At 47.8% G+C, this 21,717-nt stretch overlaps 2 protein-coding genes across 3 annotated transcripts in view; one reads left to right on the top strand and one right to left on the bottom strand.

The window, feature by feature from the left end:
• Window positions 1–841: 841 nt before the first annotated feature.
• On the bottom strand, window positions 842–7,354 carry SET (SET nuclear proto-oncogene). 2 transcript variants are annotated; one of them, XM_019949262.3, is made up of 9 exons: window positions 6,921–7,354; window positions 5,939–6,046; window positions 5,329–5,386; window positions 4,524–4,666; window positions 4,082–4,185; window positions 3,871–3,984; window positions 2,867–3,037; window positions 2,619–2,765; window positions 842–1,194 (listed from the first exon to the last, which is right to left on the bottom strand). In XM_019949262.3, exons 1-9 carry the CDS (start codon window positions 6,991–6,993, stop codon window positions 1,171–1,173), a joined length of 942 nt encoding a protein of 313 aa, XP_019804821.1. In that variant the 5' UTR covers window positions 6,994–7,354; the 3' UTR covers window positions 842–1,170. The 2 variants fall into 2 exon arrangements, with proteins under 2 accessions (XP_019804821.1, XP_019804822.1); XM_019949263.3 differs by lacking the exon at window positions 5,939–6,046 and having other exon boundaries at window positions 6,921–7,353.
• A 10,246-nt stretch (window positions 7,355–17,600) lies between these two features.
• DYNC2I2 (dynein 2 intermediate chain 2) overlaps window positions 17,601–21,717 on the top strand; it is a 31,088-nt gene continuing 26,971 nt past the window's right edge. The window contains exon 1 of the mRNA XM_033859338.1: window positions 17,601–17,992. Within this exon, the coding sequence (XP_033715229.1) occupies window positions 17,601–17,992 (392 nt within the window). The remainder of the gene's footprint in view (window positions 17,993–21,717) is intronic.

Raw genomic sequence — 21,717 nt, 5'->3', positions numbered from 1 at the left:
AATCAAGGGTACAACATATTCAGAACTGAGCTTTCAGCAATCTGATATCCCAAATGATGTGAAAAATTTCAGAAACTGATGTCAAATTGTACCCATATGGGTTCCCAGCTATGGAGACATTAATACATTGATTCAAATCCCTTTACTCAATCAACATAGCCCTGAGGTCATCCTGCAAAGTGCATATCAAAAAATACGAAGTTAAGGTGACAAAGTTTGACGGTAACATTATACAAGTCAAACTTGCAAAGTCATATTAAGTATATCTGTTCTGAGAGAAAAGCATCAAATCCTTTGTGTACACATTTAGTTTTATTGTAACAAAGCAACTTGTACACTTTTAACGTTTAAAACTGAGCATCATCTTTCCTTTCCAGTGAAACAAAAAGAAAAATTTAAAAATAAACAGGAACAAAATTACAATAGAGAATGTCAATTGCAAATAAGATCCTACAGGTTCTGCTGATTCTCCCATCGAGTGGCAGGGCTCAAGTCATCATTAGGAGAGAATTTTATTTTAAAAGTGTCATCTTAAACTGCAAGGATGTCCGTTAAACATCACAATTAAACATGCCAAAGGAGAAGCCATGTTGTCAAAATGCCCACTTAACCCACCCAAACATCTCAAACCCACCCTTTGCTGACCTTCTATAACCCCATTTTTTTAAGTTTTTTTTTTCTTTTTTTAAACAAGAGAAAGTAGACAGATACATGTTGGTAAATGCTAACTGTCCATATTCACATAGAGACACAGTGTAATCTCTGAGCCCAATATACAGAGAAAGGAGGAAAAAAGCTAGAATTCTATGCACTACTACACAGGGGCCTAGCACCCTCCAGCTTCCAGCAGAGCTAAGGGAGCAGAAGGTTTTTCTTTTTTCCCACAGAGCATGATGGTGTTGATTCCATAAAGTTTTTGTTGAGACAGGAAGGGATAAAAATGAATTTGGAACAGAAAAGGGTAGAGATTCTTTTCCCACTGAATTCTGCTCAAGGTATTTCCCCCCAAAATAAGTTGTGAGCCATGGTATAAAGGAGAAAAGAGACCTCAAAAACAGGGCAACTGAGCACAAGAGGAGAAGGAGAAAAAAAAAAAAAAAAAAGACTGCAACTTGCTCCCAGGGACTGGAGAAAATTAAAAAAGGAAGGTTGGAATCCATCAGTGTTCCATTAGTCATCTTCTCCTTCATCTTCCTGTAAGGAAAAAAAAGCAAGCAGTTAATCTTTAGGGTTAATTCTAAGGCCAGTCCCCAATATTCATATGGACCATGATGGACTCCACAGAACATGACATGCCAAGGGAAATTAATTTTAGGAACCTCTACCGTGGTCCCTTGGTATGTGCGAAGGATGGTTCAGAACCCTCTCCACATACAAAAATCCTTGTGGGGTGGGGGGGGACGACTTCCCTGGCAGTCCAGTGGTTAAGACTCCATGCCCACTGTAGGGAGTACAGGTTTGATCTCCAGTGGGGGAACTAAGATCCCGCATGCCGCTCAGCATGGCCAATAAATAGATAAAGACATATAAATTTTTAAAAATTTAAAAAAATCCTCAGGATGCTCAAGTCCCTTAAATAAAATAGCACAGTACTTGCATGCAACTTACCCATATACTTTTAAAATTGTCTCAGATTACTTATAATAACCAATACAATGTAAATAGTTGTGAATACAATGTAAATAGTCGCCAGCAATTGGCAAATTCAAATTCTGCTTTTTGGAACTTTCTGGAATTAAAAGAAAAAAATCTGTTGGTTCAATCTGAAGAATGGGAACCCACAGACACGAAGGTCAAACTATACATCAGGGCTTCCCTGGTGGCGCAGTGGTTGAGAGTCCGCCTGCCGATGCAGGGGAGCCCCGGTCTGGGAAGATCCCACATGCCACACAGCGGCTGGGCCCGTGAGCCATGGCCGCTGAGCCTGTGCTCCGCAACGGGAGAGGCCACAACAGTGAGAGGCCCACACACCGCCAAAAAAAAACCAAAAACAAACAAACTATACATCAGTCTTCATCAATTCTTTTTTTTTTCCCCAGGGCAATGCAGCTTACAGATTTTAGTTTCCCGACCAGGGACAGGAGCTGGGACTCAGCAGGGAAAGCACCCGAGCCCTAACCACTGGACCACCAGGGAGCTCCCCAATCTGCATCCCAATCTGATTCTTGATTAAAAGACCCAGTGATGTTTCAGACAAATTAACTTTTCAGAAGTAACCAAATCAGACATCTTTCAGACCAAGTAATACAAACCAAAACTCACTCTATCCCAATATGATTAAGAATTTTATAGTTTGTCCAAAACATGCGTATTTTTGTTATTTGGGAGATTTCTCAGAATTTGAGCAGCTGCACTGTCCACAGCCCTTTCATTAAGTACTGGCTAGGGAATGACATAATTGAACAGTTATAAGTGCTAACCACAAAAGCAGAACTAATTGAATCACTGATACAATGAGCTTATCAAAATTTTCAACCTTGGACAAAACAGCCTATCTTTTCTACAAGTCTTCCCACAATTTGTTGGGTCAGTTCCACCATACAACATAAATAATCTCCAAAGTAACAATGGTGAATTCTTTGAAGATTTTCTTTTTGGATTTAACCAAATCTTTTTACCTCTCCTTCCTCCCCCTCATCATCATCTTCATCTTCTTCACCTTCATCCTCATCCCCTTCTTCATCAATATCTTCCAATCCTTCTTCCTCTTCATCATCATCATCATCTTCTTCTCCTTCCCCCTCCTCATCATCCATGTCTGGAACCTAGGGGAAAAAACACACACAAAAAACAAAGAGTCACCTCAAGAACTCATTTTCAAACAAATGAAACAAGTGCAACCTTGAAAAGAACACTCTCAACTCACCAAGTAGTACTGTAATGGATTTGGCCAAATATCATCTTTGATGACCTCTCCTAACTCATCTGCACCTGCATCAGAATGATCAGTAAACCAGGTGAAGAAGCTTTCTGGTTCCTCATGCTGTCTCTTCCTGCTGGCTTTATTCTGAGTTTGACTTGAACGTTTTGTCAAATCCTAAATGAAGATGGAAGAACTTTTGACACAGGCTCACTACACCTTAAATACCTATAATTTAAAGAAGGTTTTAACCCAAAAGCAGAGCAAAAACTGGATGTTACATTATCTACACTATTATTCTTATTTTTAAAAAGTTACAAAAAGTACAGCTAATAAAGAGAAAGAGAAGCCCAAGAATTTTAGGTCTACAAAGAACGCCGTCAAATTTATATGTCAAGCTTCTCTTGAAAGTTACCATCTAGACTTGGCTTTTTTTTTTAAACAAAATTAGTTCCACTTCAACAACCAGTATCTTAACACAGTATAATTTAAAATATATTTACTACTTAAACACAGAGAGGGCTTCCCTGGTGGCACAGTGGTTAAGAATCCGCCTGCCAATGCAGGGGACACGGGTTCGAGCCCGGGGCCGGGAAGATCCCACAGCCTGCGGAGCAACTAAGCCCACGTGCCACAACTACTGAACCCGCGCTCTGCAACAAGAGAAGCCACCGCAATGAGAAGCCCGCGCACCGCAACGAAGAGTAGCCCCCACTTGCCACAACTAGAGAAAGCCCGTGCGCAGCAACGAAGACCCAACGCAGACAGAAATAGGTTTTGGGAAACCGCACGTTACCAATGTAGAAACCAAAATGATTTAGTCCACCTCAACAAAAACTTGCTCTATAATTTATAAGACCACAAGCTACTGTATTTGACTTTAACAAAATAGACATTTTTATATTTTAAGGATCTGCATTTAACACATCACAAAAACACCAAATATTTAATTAATGGTTCAACTAGATCAAACTAGAGAAAATATCAATGCCCAACAATCCCTCAAATACCTTTCCGGATTTCCATTTGATTTCAGTGGACTTTGAAGATGGATCACCACTCTCATTCAGATGAAATTCTTTGGAGAGAACTTTATTTTCAAAGTAAGGGTTTTCATCAAAATACTACAATAAACAGAGAATTAGAAATCAATACAAAACAGCCCTTCTAACCAATACTCAAGTTGATTTCCATAGTGACAAACAAGTTACTGATACTTACAAAATCTATTCTGTAACCTGATTTAATATCTTCAAATTCTGTCACTTCAACTCTTGTCAAATAATGCAGCGCCTCTTCATCCTCCTCCCCAAGCAGTGCCGACACTAGATCAGTAAATAGGCCAAATGATTATTAAACAAACATTAACAAACAACTCAAGCAATCCCTTTTAAAATTTCCCGAATTTGGTTTCATAAATCCATTATAAACTGAAAACCAAATGGCTCAGTGTCAGAGCTGTCACTTTCTTTTATCAAGTAATTAAACAGAATCCCAAATTAGAATAGGATCTCTTCTAAACAGAAAGGATGAATTGCAAGCCTCTCCCCAGTTTCAACCTCTGCATGTAATCAACATGGTGGACCAGGTCCTCAACCAAGGTCCCTCCACTCTCTAACAAGTGGACACCCACACCCTTTAATAATGCTTTGCCGCAACATACCTTGTGGATGGTTAACAAATGTTGTTACCCAAAAATTTGGGATTTTGGCGATCAATTCCGACCTCTTCTGAAAAAACGGTTGGCGGAGTTTGTTATATTTCTGTTCTACTTTCAAAATCTCCTCACTGGCTTGTTCGTTAAGTCTGAAGCAAATGAAAAGACATGTTGACGAGGACGGTACTTAACAAATACAAAAATTGCTGAGATTACAGAATATTTACTCTTATTAGCTTTAGAACAACGCAAAGTACGCATTTATAAAAACCAAATCACCTAGATTTTTGTAGCCAGAGACCCAAGTCAAAATTGAGATGGCCATTTGATCAGCTTTACCAACAGGCACTGGACAACTGACAGTCCTGACGGTGCCCAAACAGCATTTTGGTAACTTTGTATATCTATCTACTCTGTTACCAGGCCAACTTCGATTGTTTCCCTCAGGCAGATCAAGAAGAAAAAAAAAAGCTGCCAACGAAGTAACAAAGTTATAAGGCGAGTCAGAGCAACAATGATGCCATAATACTAAACTATCACAAGTGCACGCAACTGCAACTCAGACAACTTGTAGGCTACGAAAGCAAACCCTGTCTTTACAAGGTCAATGTATTTTAATCAGAAACTTTTTGGTGACTGTAAAATGTTTCACAGGAAAATAACACTGAATCCTCATATTGATATTTCCAACTAAGTTACAATCATCTCCACTTGGCCAGTAGATACAGATGTATTTGGCCATAGTTTCAATATTTACCAAACCATAAGATGCATGTCAGAAAACTTCAAAGCAAATTGAGAAAAACTTTACCTGTCTATTTCATTTTGTACTTCATCAATATGTTCAATTGCTTCTTGCTGTTCTTTTTCTGCAAGAAAAAGGTGCATGAGACTCAATACTAATTTGAAAATAAATTTAACTGCTTTTCCTTCCTGATGTTAACAGTCTGTGATGTTATATCAATAAAGCTGTTTTAAAAAAAAACTTGCCTACTACTACAAGGCATGCTTTCCACGTGTTCATGTGTATAGTTGACAAATTACTTTTCAATTAAGACTATTCACAAATCATGCTGTTAGACTAGTCAAAATGTTTGACTGTAACGCTTTTACGAGTTCTATTACAAGACCAATTAAAGTTTCTATAATGAGATAATAAACGCTATTCAGAGATCCTTAAGTTCTCTTTAAAAAAATCACATAAGCCTGCAACAGAGTAGCACCAGCTATTAACTAGAATACGGAAACTAACCCATGACGATAACAAAAATTAGGACACCACCTATCTCCATGGTGAAATCCCCTTTTACACGAAGTTGAAACTATTGCTCAGTATTGATTACTATTAAGACATCAGACACGCCTACAAAGACAGGGAAGGCCCTGGGAACTACCTCACCACCGTAAACACTCGACTTTACCTTCTAAGAATATGAACCCCCGGATTCGAATCCGACCTTTCTCGCCCCTCCAACCCAATTTCAGGCGGGCTGATCTCAAGAGGCGGCCCCGCACGACTTTGGAGCACACTTACAGGGAGCAAGCATGCAGTCAGAAACTATGGGCCAAAGAACGGAGAGGAGGAAAAGGGGGTGTGCTACGGGAAAGGCACCCTTTTGTCCGGTAAAGACCGCAAAACCTACAAAGCTAAGTGGGCGTGAAGGGGCCAGATCGCGCGGTTCATTTCCGGCAACCAGCCCGGGTGGTGCAGCCCCCCTGCCGAGAAAGCCTTTACGGAAAAGGCCAGTAGGTTTGCTCCGAGCCATTGTAAAGACCCTCCGACGCCCCGGTCGCCGCGCCAGGTTTCTCAGCGCGCTGCCGCGACGAGGTGGCCACCCCACGTGGGGGCTGCCCGGGGCCAGCCAGAGCATCCTCCGAGCAGCTCGGGCCGCGGCGCGGCCGCGTGCTTCCCCGCGCCCCCACCCCGCCCCAGCTCGAGGCAGAGGGCCGCGCCGGGGCCGGCCTCCGGGTGGGAGTGTGGGGGCGCCGCCCGCGGGCCGGGCGCGAAGGGGGAGCCGCGCGGAGGCCCGGGCGCGGGGCCGCGTCCGGCCGCACCATGTGGCGGCGACGGCGGCTGATGGGAGCGAGGCATCATGGCGGAGCACAATAAAGAGAGGCTTCTCGGGAGGGAGGGAGGGGGAGGAGAGCGAGGGAGGGGGGAGAGGAAGGGGGGGGTCTCCTCCGCCCGCGCCGAGCAGGCCGCAGCGCCCCCGCCTCGCAGCGCCGTCCGCCGCCGCGGCGCCACCCGGCCCCGGCCCCGCGCGCACAAAAAAGGGCGCCGAGGCGCGCGCCGGCCCGTCCGCCCGGCGCCCCCCGCGCGCCCCGGGCCCCGCCGGCGGCCAGCGGCCGGGCGGGTGGCGAAGATGGCGGCGCGGGCCGGCCCCCGCCTCGCCTGCTCCTCACCTGAGGTCTCGTCGGCCCCGTCGTGGTTGGAGTTGAGCTCCTTTTTACTGACTTTGGCCGCCGGCGCCGACATGGTGCTCTCCGCGGTCGGGGGGGGAGCGGGGAGGGGGAGAGAAGGGAAGGCGAAGGGGGCGGGCAGCGGCTTCCCCTCACGCCACACGCGCGGGCGCTCGCTCGGTCCGGCCGCCTCCTCCCGGCGCTCGCTCGCTTTCCCTCCCCCTGGCTCGCGCGCGCTGCCCTCGCGGCCTGACGACGAGGGAGGGGCTGGGGTTGCGTGCCGGGCCCCGGCCCGGGCTCCTGCTTACGGAGGGGAGGCGGCGGCGGGCGGGCAGGCTGCTCTGCTCCCTCACTCACGCTCCGCGCTCCAGCTAGCTGCTCGATCTCCCCGAGCCGCCTCCTCCTCCACCTCCTCCTCACGGCGAGGGGCGGGCGGCAGGGCGCAGGCGCGCCAGGCCCCGCGCGCACGCCCCGCCTCCGGCCAGAGAGGCTCGCGCCGCCTCACCATAGGCTAGGGCGCCAGGACCAGCGGGCGGAGCCGCGGCGAGGAGACACAGGGCCTGGCGAAGAGGCGGGAGGAAGGAACGCCGCGACGTACGGGGACTGCCCCCCGCGCCGCGCTCCCCTCCCCCGCTTTCCCCTTCTCCAGCCCGACCCGGGACTTTTGCGCGCTACAGGCGCGCGGCGGCCCAAGGGGCGGGGCCTCGCCAGGCTGCGCGCAGGCTCCCAGGCGGGTGTGTCACGTGGTGGCGGAGCGGCTTCCCCTGTCTGCCTGGTGGCGCGGGGAAGAGGGGTGTCTGAAGCCCCCCGAAAGCGCAGGCCTCGTAGTAGCCTGGCTTCAGAGCACTGGAGCCCAGATATATATCCACCCCGGGTTCTGCACTCTGGGACACTACTGGGGCGCCCCTCCTCGTGGGGGAAGGAAGGCGCCACCTCCATCCTATTTCTCAGAGAGGGAAGCTGCCTTCGGAGTCAGGCTTGTTTGCAAAGCCCGAAGCTGCCCAGTGCACTCACAGGGAGGGCCTTTTCCTGCCTCTTAGTCCAAGCTCTGCCCAGCAGGCTGTGTGCACTTGGGCAAGTCATTTTCCCTCTATGGGCCTATTTGTTATGAAATTACAATATTCAAGAAAGGCTGACAAACGGAACGTTGTGTTAAGTGGTGATGTTTAAGCAGGGCCACGCTAAAGTGGAAGTCCTCTGAAGGCAAGGAGGTGCCACATTCATCCGCGGGTGCTTTTGACCCAATTCAGTGCCTAATTCAAGGAGCTTGCAAGAATCCGTACAGAGTGCTAAGCGCCACTCCCAGCAACTGCGCCTGCATCGCACAACTGCAAGATGGAGTCGGTTGTGTTAATTTCATTTCGCTACGTCAGAGAACAAGGCCTGCTGTAGAAGCCAAGTCTTGAAACAGGAAGGCCAAGGCATTTCTGTTTAAACTATGCTTTCCAGGTAATGCAAATGTACCACTCACTGCTCTACTCCCTCCTGCAGGGCCCCAAGACATGGACACAAAAAGTCTGAAATCTCTCCTTGGGTGTTTATAACCAAAACCAGGGGTTGGATTATTTGCCTTCCAGGACTCACATGTTACTATCAGTTCTTAAAGCTCAAGCAGTGTCTTTCATGTTCAAGATAATCCACTGGTGGGTGATCGATAAATGTTAAGTGGCAGACAGTCCATGGGAAGAGAATACAAATGTCTTCTTGGGGCTTTCCCCAAAACCCAGAAGTTAATCTTTCTCCTCCAAACCTCATTATTCTCAATTGAGTCCAGCTCAATCCATACCCATCCCAATTGGACAGGATTTTTAAGGGAAGAATTATTAGCACCAATGAGAAGCTGGGAAATGTTTGACAACCAGCTGAGCTCCCAGAAGAGAAAAAAACACACCAAAAACCCTGATTTGTAGCATTTGCTGATTTCAGTGATGTATAAATACTCCTACCATGGTAAATTTCCTGCTACCACTTCTTTTTTTTTTCGGTGCGCGGGCCTCTCACTGTTGTGGCCTCTCCCGTTGCGGAGCACAAGATCCGGACGCGCAGGCTCACCGGCCATGGCTCACGGGCCCAGCCGCTCCGCGGCATGTGGGATCTTCCCGGACCGGGCACGAACCCGTGTCCCCTGCATCGGCAGGCGGACTCTCAACCACTGCGCCACCAGGGAAGCCCTCCTGCTACCACTTTGATGTCACTGAAGAGAGATGGAAAGAAATACCAGGCTCCAACTTCCCTGGTGGCGCAGTGGTTAAGGATCCACCTGCTAATGCAGGGGACACGGGTTCCAGCCCTGGTCCGGGAAGATCCCACATGCTACGGAGCAACTAGGCCTGTGTGCCACAACTACTGAGCCTGTGCTCTAGAGCCCGTGAGCCACAACTACTGAGCCTGCGTGCCACAACTACTGAAGCCCGTGTGCCTAGCACCTGTGCTTCGCAACAAGAGAAGCCACCGCAATGAGAAGCCCGTGCACTGCAACAAAGAGTTAGCTCCCTGGGCTTCCCTGGTGGCACAGTGGTTGAGAGTCCGTCTGCCAATGCAGGGGATGCAGGTTCGTGCCCCGGTCCGGGAAGATCCCACATGCCGCGGAGCAGCTGGGCCTGTGAGCTGTGGCCACTGAGCCTGCGCGTCCGGAGCCTGTGCTCTGCAACAGGAGAGGCCGCAATGGGAGAGGCCACAACAGTGAAAGGCCCGCGTACCACACACAAAAAAAAGAGAGTAGCTCCTGCTCGCTGCAACTAGAGAAAAGCCTGTGCGCAGCAACGAAGATCCAGTGCAGCCAAAAATAAACAAATAAAATTTAAAAAAAATTTTAAAGAACAAAAATACCAGGCTCCAGTGCACTGCTGAAGCATGTAGCATGGGCCACAGGCTGTGATAAATACACGCATTTCCTTCTCTTTCAGTCCTCACAAAATACAAGACAGGTATTTATCTCCTCATTTCACAGATAAACTCAACTTTTTTTGATACAGGTGGCAGGACCAAGGCTAATGGATAACAAAGCTCCTGCCCTAAGGACAGAGTTTTTCCACTTTTTTGACATGAATTACAGTAAGAGGTACATTTGACATTAGGACCCAGTACACACCTACACACAAAACAATGCTTACCCTCACTGAGTGTGATGACTCTTAATCTTCTATTTTCTTTAAATGCAGGTCACTCTCCACTAAAATGATTTCATGACCCACAAATGGGACGAAACGGTCTGAAAAACACTGTGCTGAAGGCTGCTTTCATACACAAAACAAAGCCTGCTCACCGGTTGGTACCAGTGACCCATAGCATCTCCTAAGTGACTGATCTACCAGTGTTTCCCATGTATCTGCAGGGGCTCCAGGGAGCCTTCTAATGCCTTCTGGTTAGGCAATGGGCTTCAAGGCTCCCACCCCAGCCCTTAGGACCATCCTGTTCTTCCAGACCTTTCCCACAGCACTTCTCAAGATGAATTCAAGGAGCACACACTAGGAAGTGGAAGAGAAAGAGAAAGCAAAAACGCCAAGTTTCAGTAAACAAGGGAGTGGCGTGGACACACTAAGAGATAATTCACCCACCGAATTATTCTCTGTGGTCTCTCTCCCCTCCAACCTTAGGAGCTCTGCATTCTCTCCTTGGCCTCTCACCTCACTCTCAGAATTCCTCTCCCTTCTCCTTCCCAGCTTCCTTTGAAGGAGGAGAATCCCACAGCTTAAAGATTGGAACAGAGATGCTGGCATTCCCTGAAATGCAGCAGTGTCCCAGGATGAACCACCTTGGAGGGACCGTGGTTGCACCCTGCCGTCCCTTCTGGTACTGTTAATTTTCCCAAGAAGCTAAACAGAAGGCGACCAGAAGGACTCATCCACATTTTGCTGCTCACAAGTGGGAAAGAGTTTACTATCCGTCTCAAGAGCACTGGTGATGAGCCAATTGCTGTCTTGTGTTTCACTTCCACTTAAGCCTCACAGCAAGCCTAACAGATACGATTGAGCCCATTTTACAGAAGAGGAAAGAAGCACAGGTTATGTCACTTTCCCAACGAAGTCACACAGCTGGATGCAGCCAGGTTTCGAGCCCTGTCCAGCTTTACCACATCGGGACATCGGCTGGGCAGGAGGTCTTTGCACCTCATTTGGAAGGGGATGGACTGAGACCCATTAAACGTAAACTTTCCACATCACCCAACAGATCCACAGGAGCTCTGCAGTGAGGGCTCCTCACCCACTGCTCCTTCCACAAGCAAACGTGGACCTCAGCCAAGTGAGCAAATTAGGAAGATTCGTGGACTCCAAGCCCCTCCCCTCTATGCTGAGCCAGCTGGCTGTCACTTCCTGGGGCAATGCTGTCCTGCCTTCCAGGACCTATCCAAACTCACCCCCACCCCCTCCAGCTGCCCCCCTGCCGCGAAGGCCCCACCACACCCGCGATCTATCTGGGAGGCCTAATCACCAGAACAATGCACTTTGTGCTCAACTCCAAGCTGTGTGTGTGCAAAACACGGCCCTCACCTCCAAGTTAAGTGTTAATGGGGCGTGGGGCAGACATGAAACCAACAATTGGAATGTACAGGCCAGGCTGGGGTGACTCTGGGTGCTGCAAGGGCAGAAGGGGGCTCCTAACACACAGCAGCTGTCGCTCAAAGGAGAATACCTGCAAGGAGTGACTTTCCAGCAGGAAGCTGCAGAACGAGTAGGCATGCACAGGTAGGGAGAGGAGAGCGATCCAGGCAGAGGACAGACAGGCTTCCAGGCCCCGAGGTGAAAGAATGGAGCCCCAGGAGGTGAAGAGAGGTTAAAGGTGCTGGAGGGAGCCTGAACCTGGAGAGGTCGGCAAGGACCGGGTGGGCAGTGCCCCGGAAGTCTCTTAGTCAGTACCTCGAGGGCAATGGGAAGGCTAGGAAGGGTTTTAAGCCAGGGAGTCACATGATTGGCTTTGCTCTGCCTGGAAGGGAGGAGGAAGCCGGAAGCAAGAGGCGGAGGAGGGGGCAGTAATCCGGGCCAGAGTTATGGGCGGGCAGCAACAGCAGGAAAGAGGTGGACGGATATGAGGTGTTGAGGAACCACCAGGACTCAGGGATCTGATGGCACGTGGAGGAGAGGAGAGGGGTCACCCGTGTTTCCCCCAGCCTCAGGCTGGCTACTGGTGTCACTTGACCAAGACAAAAGGAATGAGTTTGGGGGCTGGGAGCGTAGGTGTGGGGTTGGGGCCAGGACCGAGCTCACGCGTGCTCCAGGCCTCCCACTTTCACCCCTTCTGGTTCTTCCTTCACATACACCTAATCCATGCACCCCATGCTTAAAACCCTTCAGGGGAATTTGCAGTCATCTCAAAAAGTGTGGGGCAAAAAAAAAGAAGAAATCACCTAGAAGTCAATCCTTGCAAATCCTTTAAATCTCCAATAAAACGTAGTGTCCAGACGTACCTTCCTTCGGCAAGTTCGGAGAAGCAGACTTTTCCTCTGGCCTGGAGGCAGGAGTCCGTCTCGGTTTCTTCGGTTTCTTTGCTTGGGGTGGAAGTGAAGACTGGTGTTTGGGGGCCATGCTGGGAGAAAAGCCAAGAATCCACCCAAGGGAAAAAGCTCGTACCAGGAGCTCTGAGAACTAAGGCTGCCCCAGGTGACAAAAGAGGTTTAAATATACTCTGGAGGCGCCTGGAGGGGATATTTACGTGACAGTGGGACACACCCATTCCCCCTCCCCCAGCCTCAACCTCCTACCCACCCTCCAATCAAGATCAACTTCTTTTACTTGCTCTTTGCTTTTCTCTCTAAGGGCTTTCTCGGCAGTGGGGTGGTGGGGGGCGGAGGTGTTTTCCTTGGGCGGGGAGCAGTTCTGTGCTTTCCGGGACCCTCCTGGTCTTGACTTGAAGCACCAGTGGCCCATCCCCCAGTCCTGTCTCAAATATTCTCTGTAGGCAGCACTGCCCACATTGAGAACTGTACTCTTCTTTTTTCCTCTGGCCTCCTAGAAGATTTAAACGTGCTCTTGTCTCACCTCACCCTGGAACATTCTTCAGTCTCCCCACTCCCACCGCCTTGTCTGGCTAACTCCTTCCCAACCTCCATGTCTCAGCTTGGAGGGATAAATGAATGTTAAAATAAAGGAATCCAGGACGTCCCTGGTGGTCCAGTGGCTAAGGCTCCGCGCTCCCAATGCAGGGGGCCTGGGTTCGATCCCTGGTCAGGGAGCTAGATCCCGCATGCAGCAACTAAAGATCCTGTGCTGCGCGCTGCAACGAAGATCCTGAAACTAAGACCCAGCACAGCCAAATAAATAAGTATTTTAAAATAAAAGAATCCCAGTCGAGTATTAGAAAGCAAAAGGAAAAGCAGGTACCCTTGAGAGGACTTGGGACAGCCGTTCATTCTTCTCTCATTTCAGGTACGATTAGAAGGTTAAGAGTTTGAAGAACCTGTAAAAGGTATGTTGTCTGGCGGGGGGGGGGTCCCAAAACCCAATGCCTGTCAGGTAACAACTATGAGTAAGGCAAGCAACTGGAATTCACAACAGCTGGAGGAAGGTAGGTTGGTATAACCACTCTGGAAAACGTGTGCCGGCTCTATCAAAGCAGAGCCTGGGCTGAGTTACTCTTACCCAGCAGTTCTACCTACAGTTCCCGCCTACATGCTCAACAGACATGCATACCTGTGTGCGCCAATATGTGTGACAAATGTGTGCAAGAATGTCCATAGCAGTGAGATTCTTACTAGCCAAAATCTGGAAACAATACAGATGTCTACCAACAGCCGAATAAATAGGTTTTGAGATATTTATACAACGGAACATGATAAAACGATGAGAAGAAATGAACTACAGCTACGTGCCATCGTGTGAATGCAGCCTGCAAACATGATGTTGAGTGAAAGACACAAGACACAAAATAGGACAGGCTGTGTGATTGCACTTATATAAATTACAAAAACAGACAAAACTGATCTATGCGGTTAGAAGTCTGGAGTGTGGTTACCTTTGCCCTGGGGAGGGACATCATCTGAGGCGGGATTAAGGGCCTTAAACCTTTCTAGTGATGCCCAGTTTCTGGATCTGGGGTTTGCTACACCAGTGTGCTTGGTTTGTGAACCCCAAGCTGCCATATCTTTGATTCTTCTAAAGAACAGCCAGAGGTATACATTTTGTTTTCAATCTTTTTTTTTGGCTGCTTCAGGTCTTAGTTGCAGCATGCTAGTTGCGGCAGGCGGACTTCTTAGCTGCGGCATGCAAACTCTTAGTTGTGACATGCATGTGGGATCTACTTCCCCGACGAGGGATTGAACCCGGAGCCCCTGCATTGGGAGCACGGAGTCCTACACACTGGACCACCAGAGAAGTCCCATAGATACACATTTTTATACGAAATCTCTGGATTTTTAGAAGTTAGCAACTAGGGCTTCCCTGGTGGCGCAGTGGTTAAGAATCCGCCTGCCAATGCAGGGGACATGGGTTTGAGCCCTGGGCCAGGAAGATCCCACATGCTGTGGAGCAACTAAGCCCGCGTGCCACAACTACTGAGCCTGCGCTCTAGAGCCCGCATGCCATAACTACTGAAGCCCATGTGCCTAGACCCCATGCTCTGCAACAAGAGAAGCCACCGCAATGAGAAGCCCGCGCACTGCCACAAAGAGCAGCCCCTGCTCACTTCAACTAGAGAAAGCCCATGCGCAGCAATGAAGACCCAACGCAGCCAAAAAAAAAAGTTAGCAACTAACTAAACTTTTTTTTTTTTTTTTTTTTTGCTGTATGCGGGCCTCTCACTGCTGTGGCCCCTCCCATTGCGGAGCACAGGCTCCAGACACGCAGGCTCAGCGGCCATGGCTCACGGACCTAGCCGCTCCGCAGCACATGGGATCCTCCCGGACCGGGGCACGAACCCGCGTCTCCTGCATCAGCAGGCGGACCCTTAACCACTGCACCACCAGGGAAGCCTAATTAAACATTTTAAAACATACTTTGTGGACCAAGTAAAGCATGTCATCAGGCCACTTTCAGCCTATGAGCCATGAGTTTACAACCTCTGAGATAGTGCAATGATTTTCCTTTTTTTTTTCCTGTTTGTTTTCTTTCCATTAATTACCCTCTTAAAATAAACCTAAGGCATAAGTCAGTGATGTCAATACTGATAAAAAGCTGAGCTCTTTCTGGAGGAAGACCGAGCACCACCAACATCTCTTACTCCCTTCCATCCCTCCATTCTCTGACAGCTTCTGAGGGACTTTGGGCTTCTTCTAAGACATTTTGGTTTCACAGCTAGGCAAGCTGAGACCTGAAAGAAGTGATTTACCTAAAGTCATGAGGAGAATAACTGAGTTACAACTGGAGCCCCAGTTCTGGGGTCATTTTATCACAAGGATGCACTTTCTAACCAGCCTAAGTGTCAGTGTTTACACCTGTAAAATGGATGATAATAATACCTGCCTCTTTGTTTCAGGATTTTCAATTAAGGACAAAGAGTCATCTTTCTCCTGTTTTTACCAAAGAAACTGTCCAAAACAACAACATGGAAAACAAAAACAAAAACTCTCTTTTGATGAAACTGGGAGTCAGCTAAACCCCAAAGCACAGAATAGGTGGCTGGATGGGCAAAGCAGCGGAAAAGGAACAGGATGTATGCAGGAAGAGAGGACAGATGCCCTAGCTACAGATTTCTGGGAGTATCAGCAAAGGACACTTCTGGCAGCTGAGGGGCAAACCCTAAATCCCTTGCTTGTAGCAGCCAGAAGGGAGTGTACTGACAGGATGCTGCACCAGCTCAGTTCCTAGAAACAAAGGAGAAGGGGGTCAGTGAGGAATAGCAAAAGGAGCTTCATGAGACCCATACAAATTCCAATTACCTTGAGATTCCCTTTTATCACCCACCAACCTGAGATCCAAAAGTTAAAAACAGCCTACCTGGGAGAAGGCACCTTAAATGGATACAGCCCCTTGGGAGGGCAGTTTAACCGTCAGAGTATCTATCAAAAGTGCAAAAGTACGTACCCTTGACCCAGAAGTTCCCCTTCTATTTTTTATCCTACAGATAAATGAGGTGGCACCTATGCAAAGCAATTCACTGCAACATCATAAAAGTGAAAGCTTGGAAACAACCTAACAACTTCTTTGGGCTTTGGGTGACCAAAGGGTATAACCTATACAGTAGAATGAGCTGCAACCATTAAATCAAATAGGGAAAAAGAGCCATGGTGAAGTGAAATAAGCAAGGTCCTACTAAGCAGGTAGTATGTTACCATTTGTGTAAAAGGGAGGGTAGAAAAAAAAATACATGTTCACTTATTTGCCTGTATACTTGTAACACAGCTCTTTTTTTGTTTGTTTGTTTGTTTTTGCGTTACGCAGGCCTCTCACTGTTGTGGCCTCTCCCGCTGCGGAGCACAGCCTCCGGACTCGCAGGCTCAGTGGCCATGGCTCACGAGCCCAGCCGCTCCGCGGCATATGGGATCCTCCCGGGCCAAGGCACGAACCCGTGTCCCCTGCAACGGCAGGCAGACTCTCAACCACTGCGCCACCAGGGAAGCCCTGTAACACAGCTCTTAAAGGACTCCTGCGAAGGTGATAACTCAGCCGTCCCTGGGGAGGGGACTGGGTGGTGAGAAATGAAAGGACAGGGAAACAGAGAGATCTTTCACTCTTCACCCTGTTGTACATTTTGAATTTTGAACCTGTGTATATATTACATTAAAACAAAACAAAGATTACCTGAGCTCTAGTACTTAGAATCACTTGCATCACATAAGAACAGCACCCACTTGGTACACGTCAGCTTAAATTCAAACGTGCAAGACCCCACCTTTCCTTTCCTCCACAGCTTCCAAAAGTTGAACTTCCTGGATTCCCAGAGGTGTTACCAGGCAACTGTGTGACTCTGCTTCATTCCAGAACTGGCTGCAGACGAGGTGGAGGCAAGGCAAATGGCCTCCCTCCACTCCACCCAAAAGTTGACAGGATCATGACGTTCCATAACCCTGAGGCCAGGCGCTCTCTGGGAACCAGAATTTTCCAACACATCCCAAACACCCGTAGCCGTATGAGAGGATTTCAATAGCATTATCCTTTTAAACCCTCCCATCAACCTTTCCAGGACAGTATTATGTCCTTATTTTACAGACGGGAGAATCAAACCAAATGAAAAATTGACAGCCAGAGAATCTTGTCCAAAAATCAAAAGGATAGGAATAGAAGACTCGGGATTCAAACCGGTGTCTTTCTGGACTTCCTTGGCTGTCCAGTGGTTAAGACTGTGCTTCCAAAGCAGGGGGCACGGGCTCAGTCCCTGGTCAGGGAACTAAGATCCCACATTCTGCGTTTCTTGTCTTAAATGGGTGCCAGGGCCTGAGGGTCATTTGGTGCCTCTTTCATTGCCCTCACACTGTTCTCTGGCTCCTTGGTACTTATTAAAAAGTTAATAATAAGGAATTCCCTGGTGGTCCAATGGTTAGGACTCAGCACTTTTACTGTCCGGGGCGGGGACTAGGGGAAGGGGAGGATGGGGTGGTGAGGGCGGGGGGAAGGGGGGCGGCCGGTTCGATCCCTGGTCAGGGAACTAAGATCCTGCAAGCTGCGTGGTGCGGCCAAAAATAATAATAATAATAATAATAATAGTCTAAAAAAGGTTACACCGGTATCCCACCATCAAGAGATAGGAGCTACTATTCGCCCCTTGAGGCGTATTGATCCAACACAGACTGAGTACCAAGGAATGATTGAGATCATGGATGAAGCGGATATGAAAGGTGAGGTCTATCCATTTGGCGTAGTTGGGATGGCCAACAAAGGGGATTGCCTACAGAAAGGGGAGAGCGTCAAGTTCCAATACTGTGTCCTGGGCCAAAATGCACAGACTATGGCCTACAACATCACACCCCTGCGTAGGGCCACAGTGGAGTGTGTGAAAGATCAGTTTGGCTTCATTAACTATGAAGTAGGAGATAGCAAGAAGCTCTTTCTCCATGTGAAAGAAGTTCAGGATGGCATTGAGCTACAGGCAGGAGATGAGGTGGAATTCTTGGTGATTTTTAATCAGCGCGCTGGCAAGTGCACTGCTTGTAATGTTTGGCGAGTCTGCGAGGGCCCCAAGGCTGTTGCAGCTCCACGACCTGATAGGTTGGTCAATCGCTTGAAGAACATCACCCTGGATGATGCCAGGGCTCCTTGCCTAGTGGTTCTTCGTCAGCCAAGGGGACTAGATAACTCAGTGGGATTTGGTGCCGAAAGAAAGATCCGTCAAGCTGGTGTCATTGACTAACCACATCCACAGAGCACATCATTAATACACCGTGATCAAGTTGGGGGGATTCTGGTGAAGGGTTCTGAATATCTCCCTCTTCATCCCTCCCAAAATCTGGAATACTTATTCTATTGAGCTATTACACCAGTGTTAACACCTTCCTCATGCTATGTTTAAAAAAATAAATACATTTAAGAAAACCATTTAAAAATTATGCACAGTTGCAGCCTGGAGAACTTAAGGTGGCGCCTTATAGTATCAATTTTAGGAGCTTTATTTGGTTCATTTAATGCAACTGGTAATTGCAAAATCCACTTCGCCTGTGTAAGTGAAAATTATAGACTGTTACCTTGTTGACCCTATGAAATTCTGCACTTGATACTTAGTATGTACTCTACCTTCATTACTTCTGGCAAGATGTTCTGCCTTAGCACTCAGTTGCATTCTTTTTCCTTTTCTTTTCTGTTCATTATGCTTTAATTCTGAGGACCATATTATGGTAGAATATATTAAAAATTACAAAAATTTGTATAGGCAAACCAATTCTTTAAGTTGTGGCCAAATGTTATTTTTCATATCATTTATAATCTTGTCACAGTCCACTTAATGAAGTTTGGTTAGATTTCAGTGAAAATTATCTTCCAGGGTAGTTTTTTTTCCCCCCACCTGGGAAGGGGGCGGTAACTTTACCACAATTAGTACATCTGGTACAGAATTTCATGCAAATGAGGTGTGCCAGCAGTGTGATAGTTTAAACGTATTTAAACAAAAACAGAAGGATGAATGCACAAACTTGCTGCTGCTTAGATCACTCCAGTTTCTTTTACTGCTTTCAAAACAAAACAAAACAAACAAAAAATAATTTAAAAGTTGTGCCTGAGGGCTTCCCTGGTGGCGCAGTGGTTGACAGTCCGCCTGCCGATGCAGGGGACGCGGGTTCGTGCCCCGGTCCGGGAGGATCCCACATGCCGCGGAGCGGCTGGGCCCGTGAGCCATGGCCGCTGAGCCTGCGCGTCCGGAGCCTGTGCTCCGCAACGGGAGAGGCCACAACGGTGAGAGGCCCGCGTACCCCCGCCCCCCCCCAAGAAAAAAAAAAAAGTGCCTGAAAAAAAAAAAGATAGGAACTACTAACAGAACATATATGTCCTATAATATGTATTTGTGTGCAGTTTAAACAGGATTATTGTACAAAGCTGGTTTTTAGTCTAATTTTTTCCATTAACGATTTTTCTTTTTCCTTTTTTTTTGTTTTTATTTTTTTGTTTGTTTGTTTTTTTGCGGTACGCGGGCCTCTCACTGTTGTGGCCTCTCCCGTTGCGGAGCACAGGCTCCGGACGCGCAGGCTCAGCGGCCATGGCTCACGGGCCCAGCCGCTCCGCGGCGTGTGGGATCTTCCCGGACTGGGGCACGAACCCTCGTCCCCTGCATCGGCAGGCGGACTCTCAACCACTGCGCCACCAGGGAAGCCCATTTAGTGGTTTTTAATTTTTTTTGGAGACTCACTAAAGTATTTTATTTTGATGTAAGCAAGGCTCTCAATCTTTTCTTTTTTTAAAAAAAATTTTATTTATTTGGCTGCACCCTGTCTTAGTTGCGGCACATAGGACCTTTTAGTTGCAGCATGTGGGATCTAGTTCCCTGACCAGGGCTGGAACCCAGACCCCCTGCACTGGGAGAGCGGAGTCTTAGGCACTGGACCACCAAGGCAGTCCCAGGATTTTCCCTTTAAAAGATGAGAATTCCCTTGTCTGAGACTTTGAAAATTGCAAGGAATTGATAGCTCAGCCTTTTGTGGAGTGGATATTATATGTTGTCAGGCACTGAGCTAGGCCTTATGGTTGCAGAAATGAAAACGATATGGCTCCATCATTCAAATCTCATAGACTAATGGAGTGTGTGTGCTTGCAGGGATTTTGAGGGCAACACCGTTTATTGAGCAATTTAAGTATTCTATTCCGCTCTGAAATGTCACCTTTGACATACATTAAAAAATATACTTGGGCTTCCCTGGTGGCGCAGCTGTGAAGAATCCGCCTGCCAATGCAGGGGACACGGGTTTGAGCCCTGGTCCAGGAAGACACCACATGCCACGGAGCAACTAAGCCTGTGCGCCACAACTACTGAGCCTGTGCTCTAGAGCCCGTGAGCCTCAGCTACTGAAGCCGGCATGCCTAGAGCCCATGCTCTGCAACAAGAGAAGCCACCGCAATGAGAAGCCCACGCACCGCAATGAAGAGTAGCCCCTGCTCACCACAACTAGAGAAAGCCTGCACGCAGCAAGAAAGACCCAACTCAGCCAAAAAAAAATAAATTTATTAAACATATATGTATATATACTTAAGTCTGTTTCTGGACTTGCTGTTCAGTTGAATTGATATCTATGATTATCCCAGTGTCAAGTCCACATTCTATATTATTATTTTACTTGGACTATTTTCTCTCTCTTTTTTTTGACTTCAACTTTTTAAAAAATTTTATTTATTTTATTTATTTTTGGCTACATTGGGTCTTTGTTGCTGCACGCGGGCTTTCTCTAGTTGCGGAGAGCAGGGGCTACTCTTCATTGCGGTGTGCGGGCTTCTCATTGCGGTGGCTTCTCCTGTTGCGGAGCATGGGCTCTAGGCGCGCGGGCTCAGTAGTTGTGGCGCATAGGCTCAGTAGTTCTGCGGCATGTGGGATCTTCCCGGACCAGGGCTCGAACCTGTGTGCCTTGCATTGGCAGGCGGATTCTTAACCACTGCGCCACCAGGGAAGCCCATCTCTCTCTTATTTTTAACAGCTTCATTTAGGTGTAATTTACATGCTGTATATTTCACTCATTTGCAGCATAAGGTTCAATGATTCTTGGTAAATTTACAAAGCTGTGTAACCATCACCACAATCTGATTTTAGAACATTTCCATCACCCCAAAAAGAAACTTTATGCTCATTCCTACCCCCAGCTCCAGGCAACCACTAATCTACTTTGTGTCTCTATAAATTTGTCTTTTCTGGACATTTCATATAAATGGAATCATACAATATGTCATCTTTTACATCTGGCTTTACTTTATCTGTTTCTTAATATGTAGTGAGCCTGACTTCTTTCATTATTCTTCAGTTTTAGGAAATTTCTCGGGCATTTCTCAGAGTAAAATGATTGTTCCAGAAGAAGTTGTTATCACACAGAATTAAACTATAGCCCCAGGACTTCCCTGGCTGTCCAGTGGTTAAGACTCCACGCTTCCACTGCAGGGGGCGCAGGTTAGATCCGTGGTCAGGGGACTAAGATCCCGCATACCTTGCTGCGCGGCCAAAAAATAAAATAAAATAAAAGTTAAAAAGAATACAAATAGGGACTTCCCTGGTGGCGCAGTGGTTAAGAATCCGCCTGCCAGTGCAGGGGACACGGGTTCGAGCCCTGAACCAGGAAGATCCCACATGCCGTGGAGCAACTAAGTCCGTGTGCCACAACTACTGAGCCCGTGAACCACAACTGCTGAAGCCCACACGCCTAGAACCTGTGCTCTGCAACAAGAGAAGCCACGGCAATGAGAAGTCTGCACACTGCAACAAAGAGTAGCCCCCGCTCACCACAACTAGAGAAAGCCTGTGAGCAGCA

This window comes from Tursiops truncatus, chromosome 6 (genome assembly GCF_011762595.2).
Source record: "Tursiops truncatus isolate mTurTru1 chromosome 6, mTurTru1.mat.Y, whole genome shotgun sequence".
In the NCBI taxonomy this organism is placed as follows: domain Eukaryota; kingdom Metazoa; phylum Chordata; class Mammalia; order Artiodactyla; family Delphinidae; genus Tursiops; species Tursiops truncatus.
This window is presented reverse-complemented; position numbering and strand designations above follow the sequence as displayed.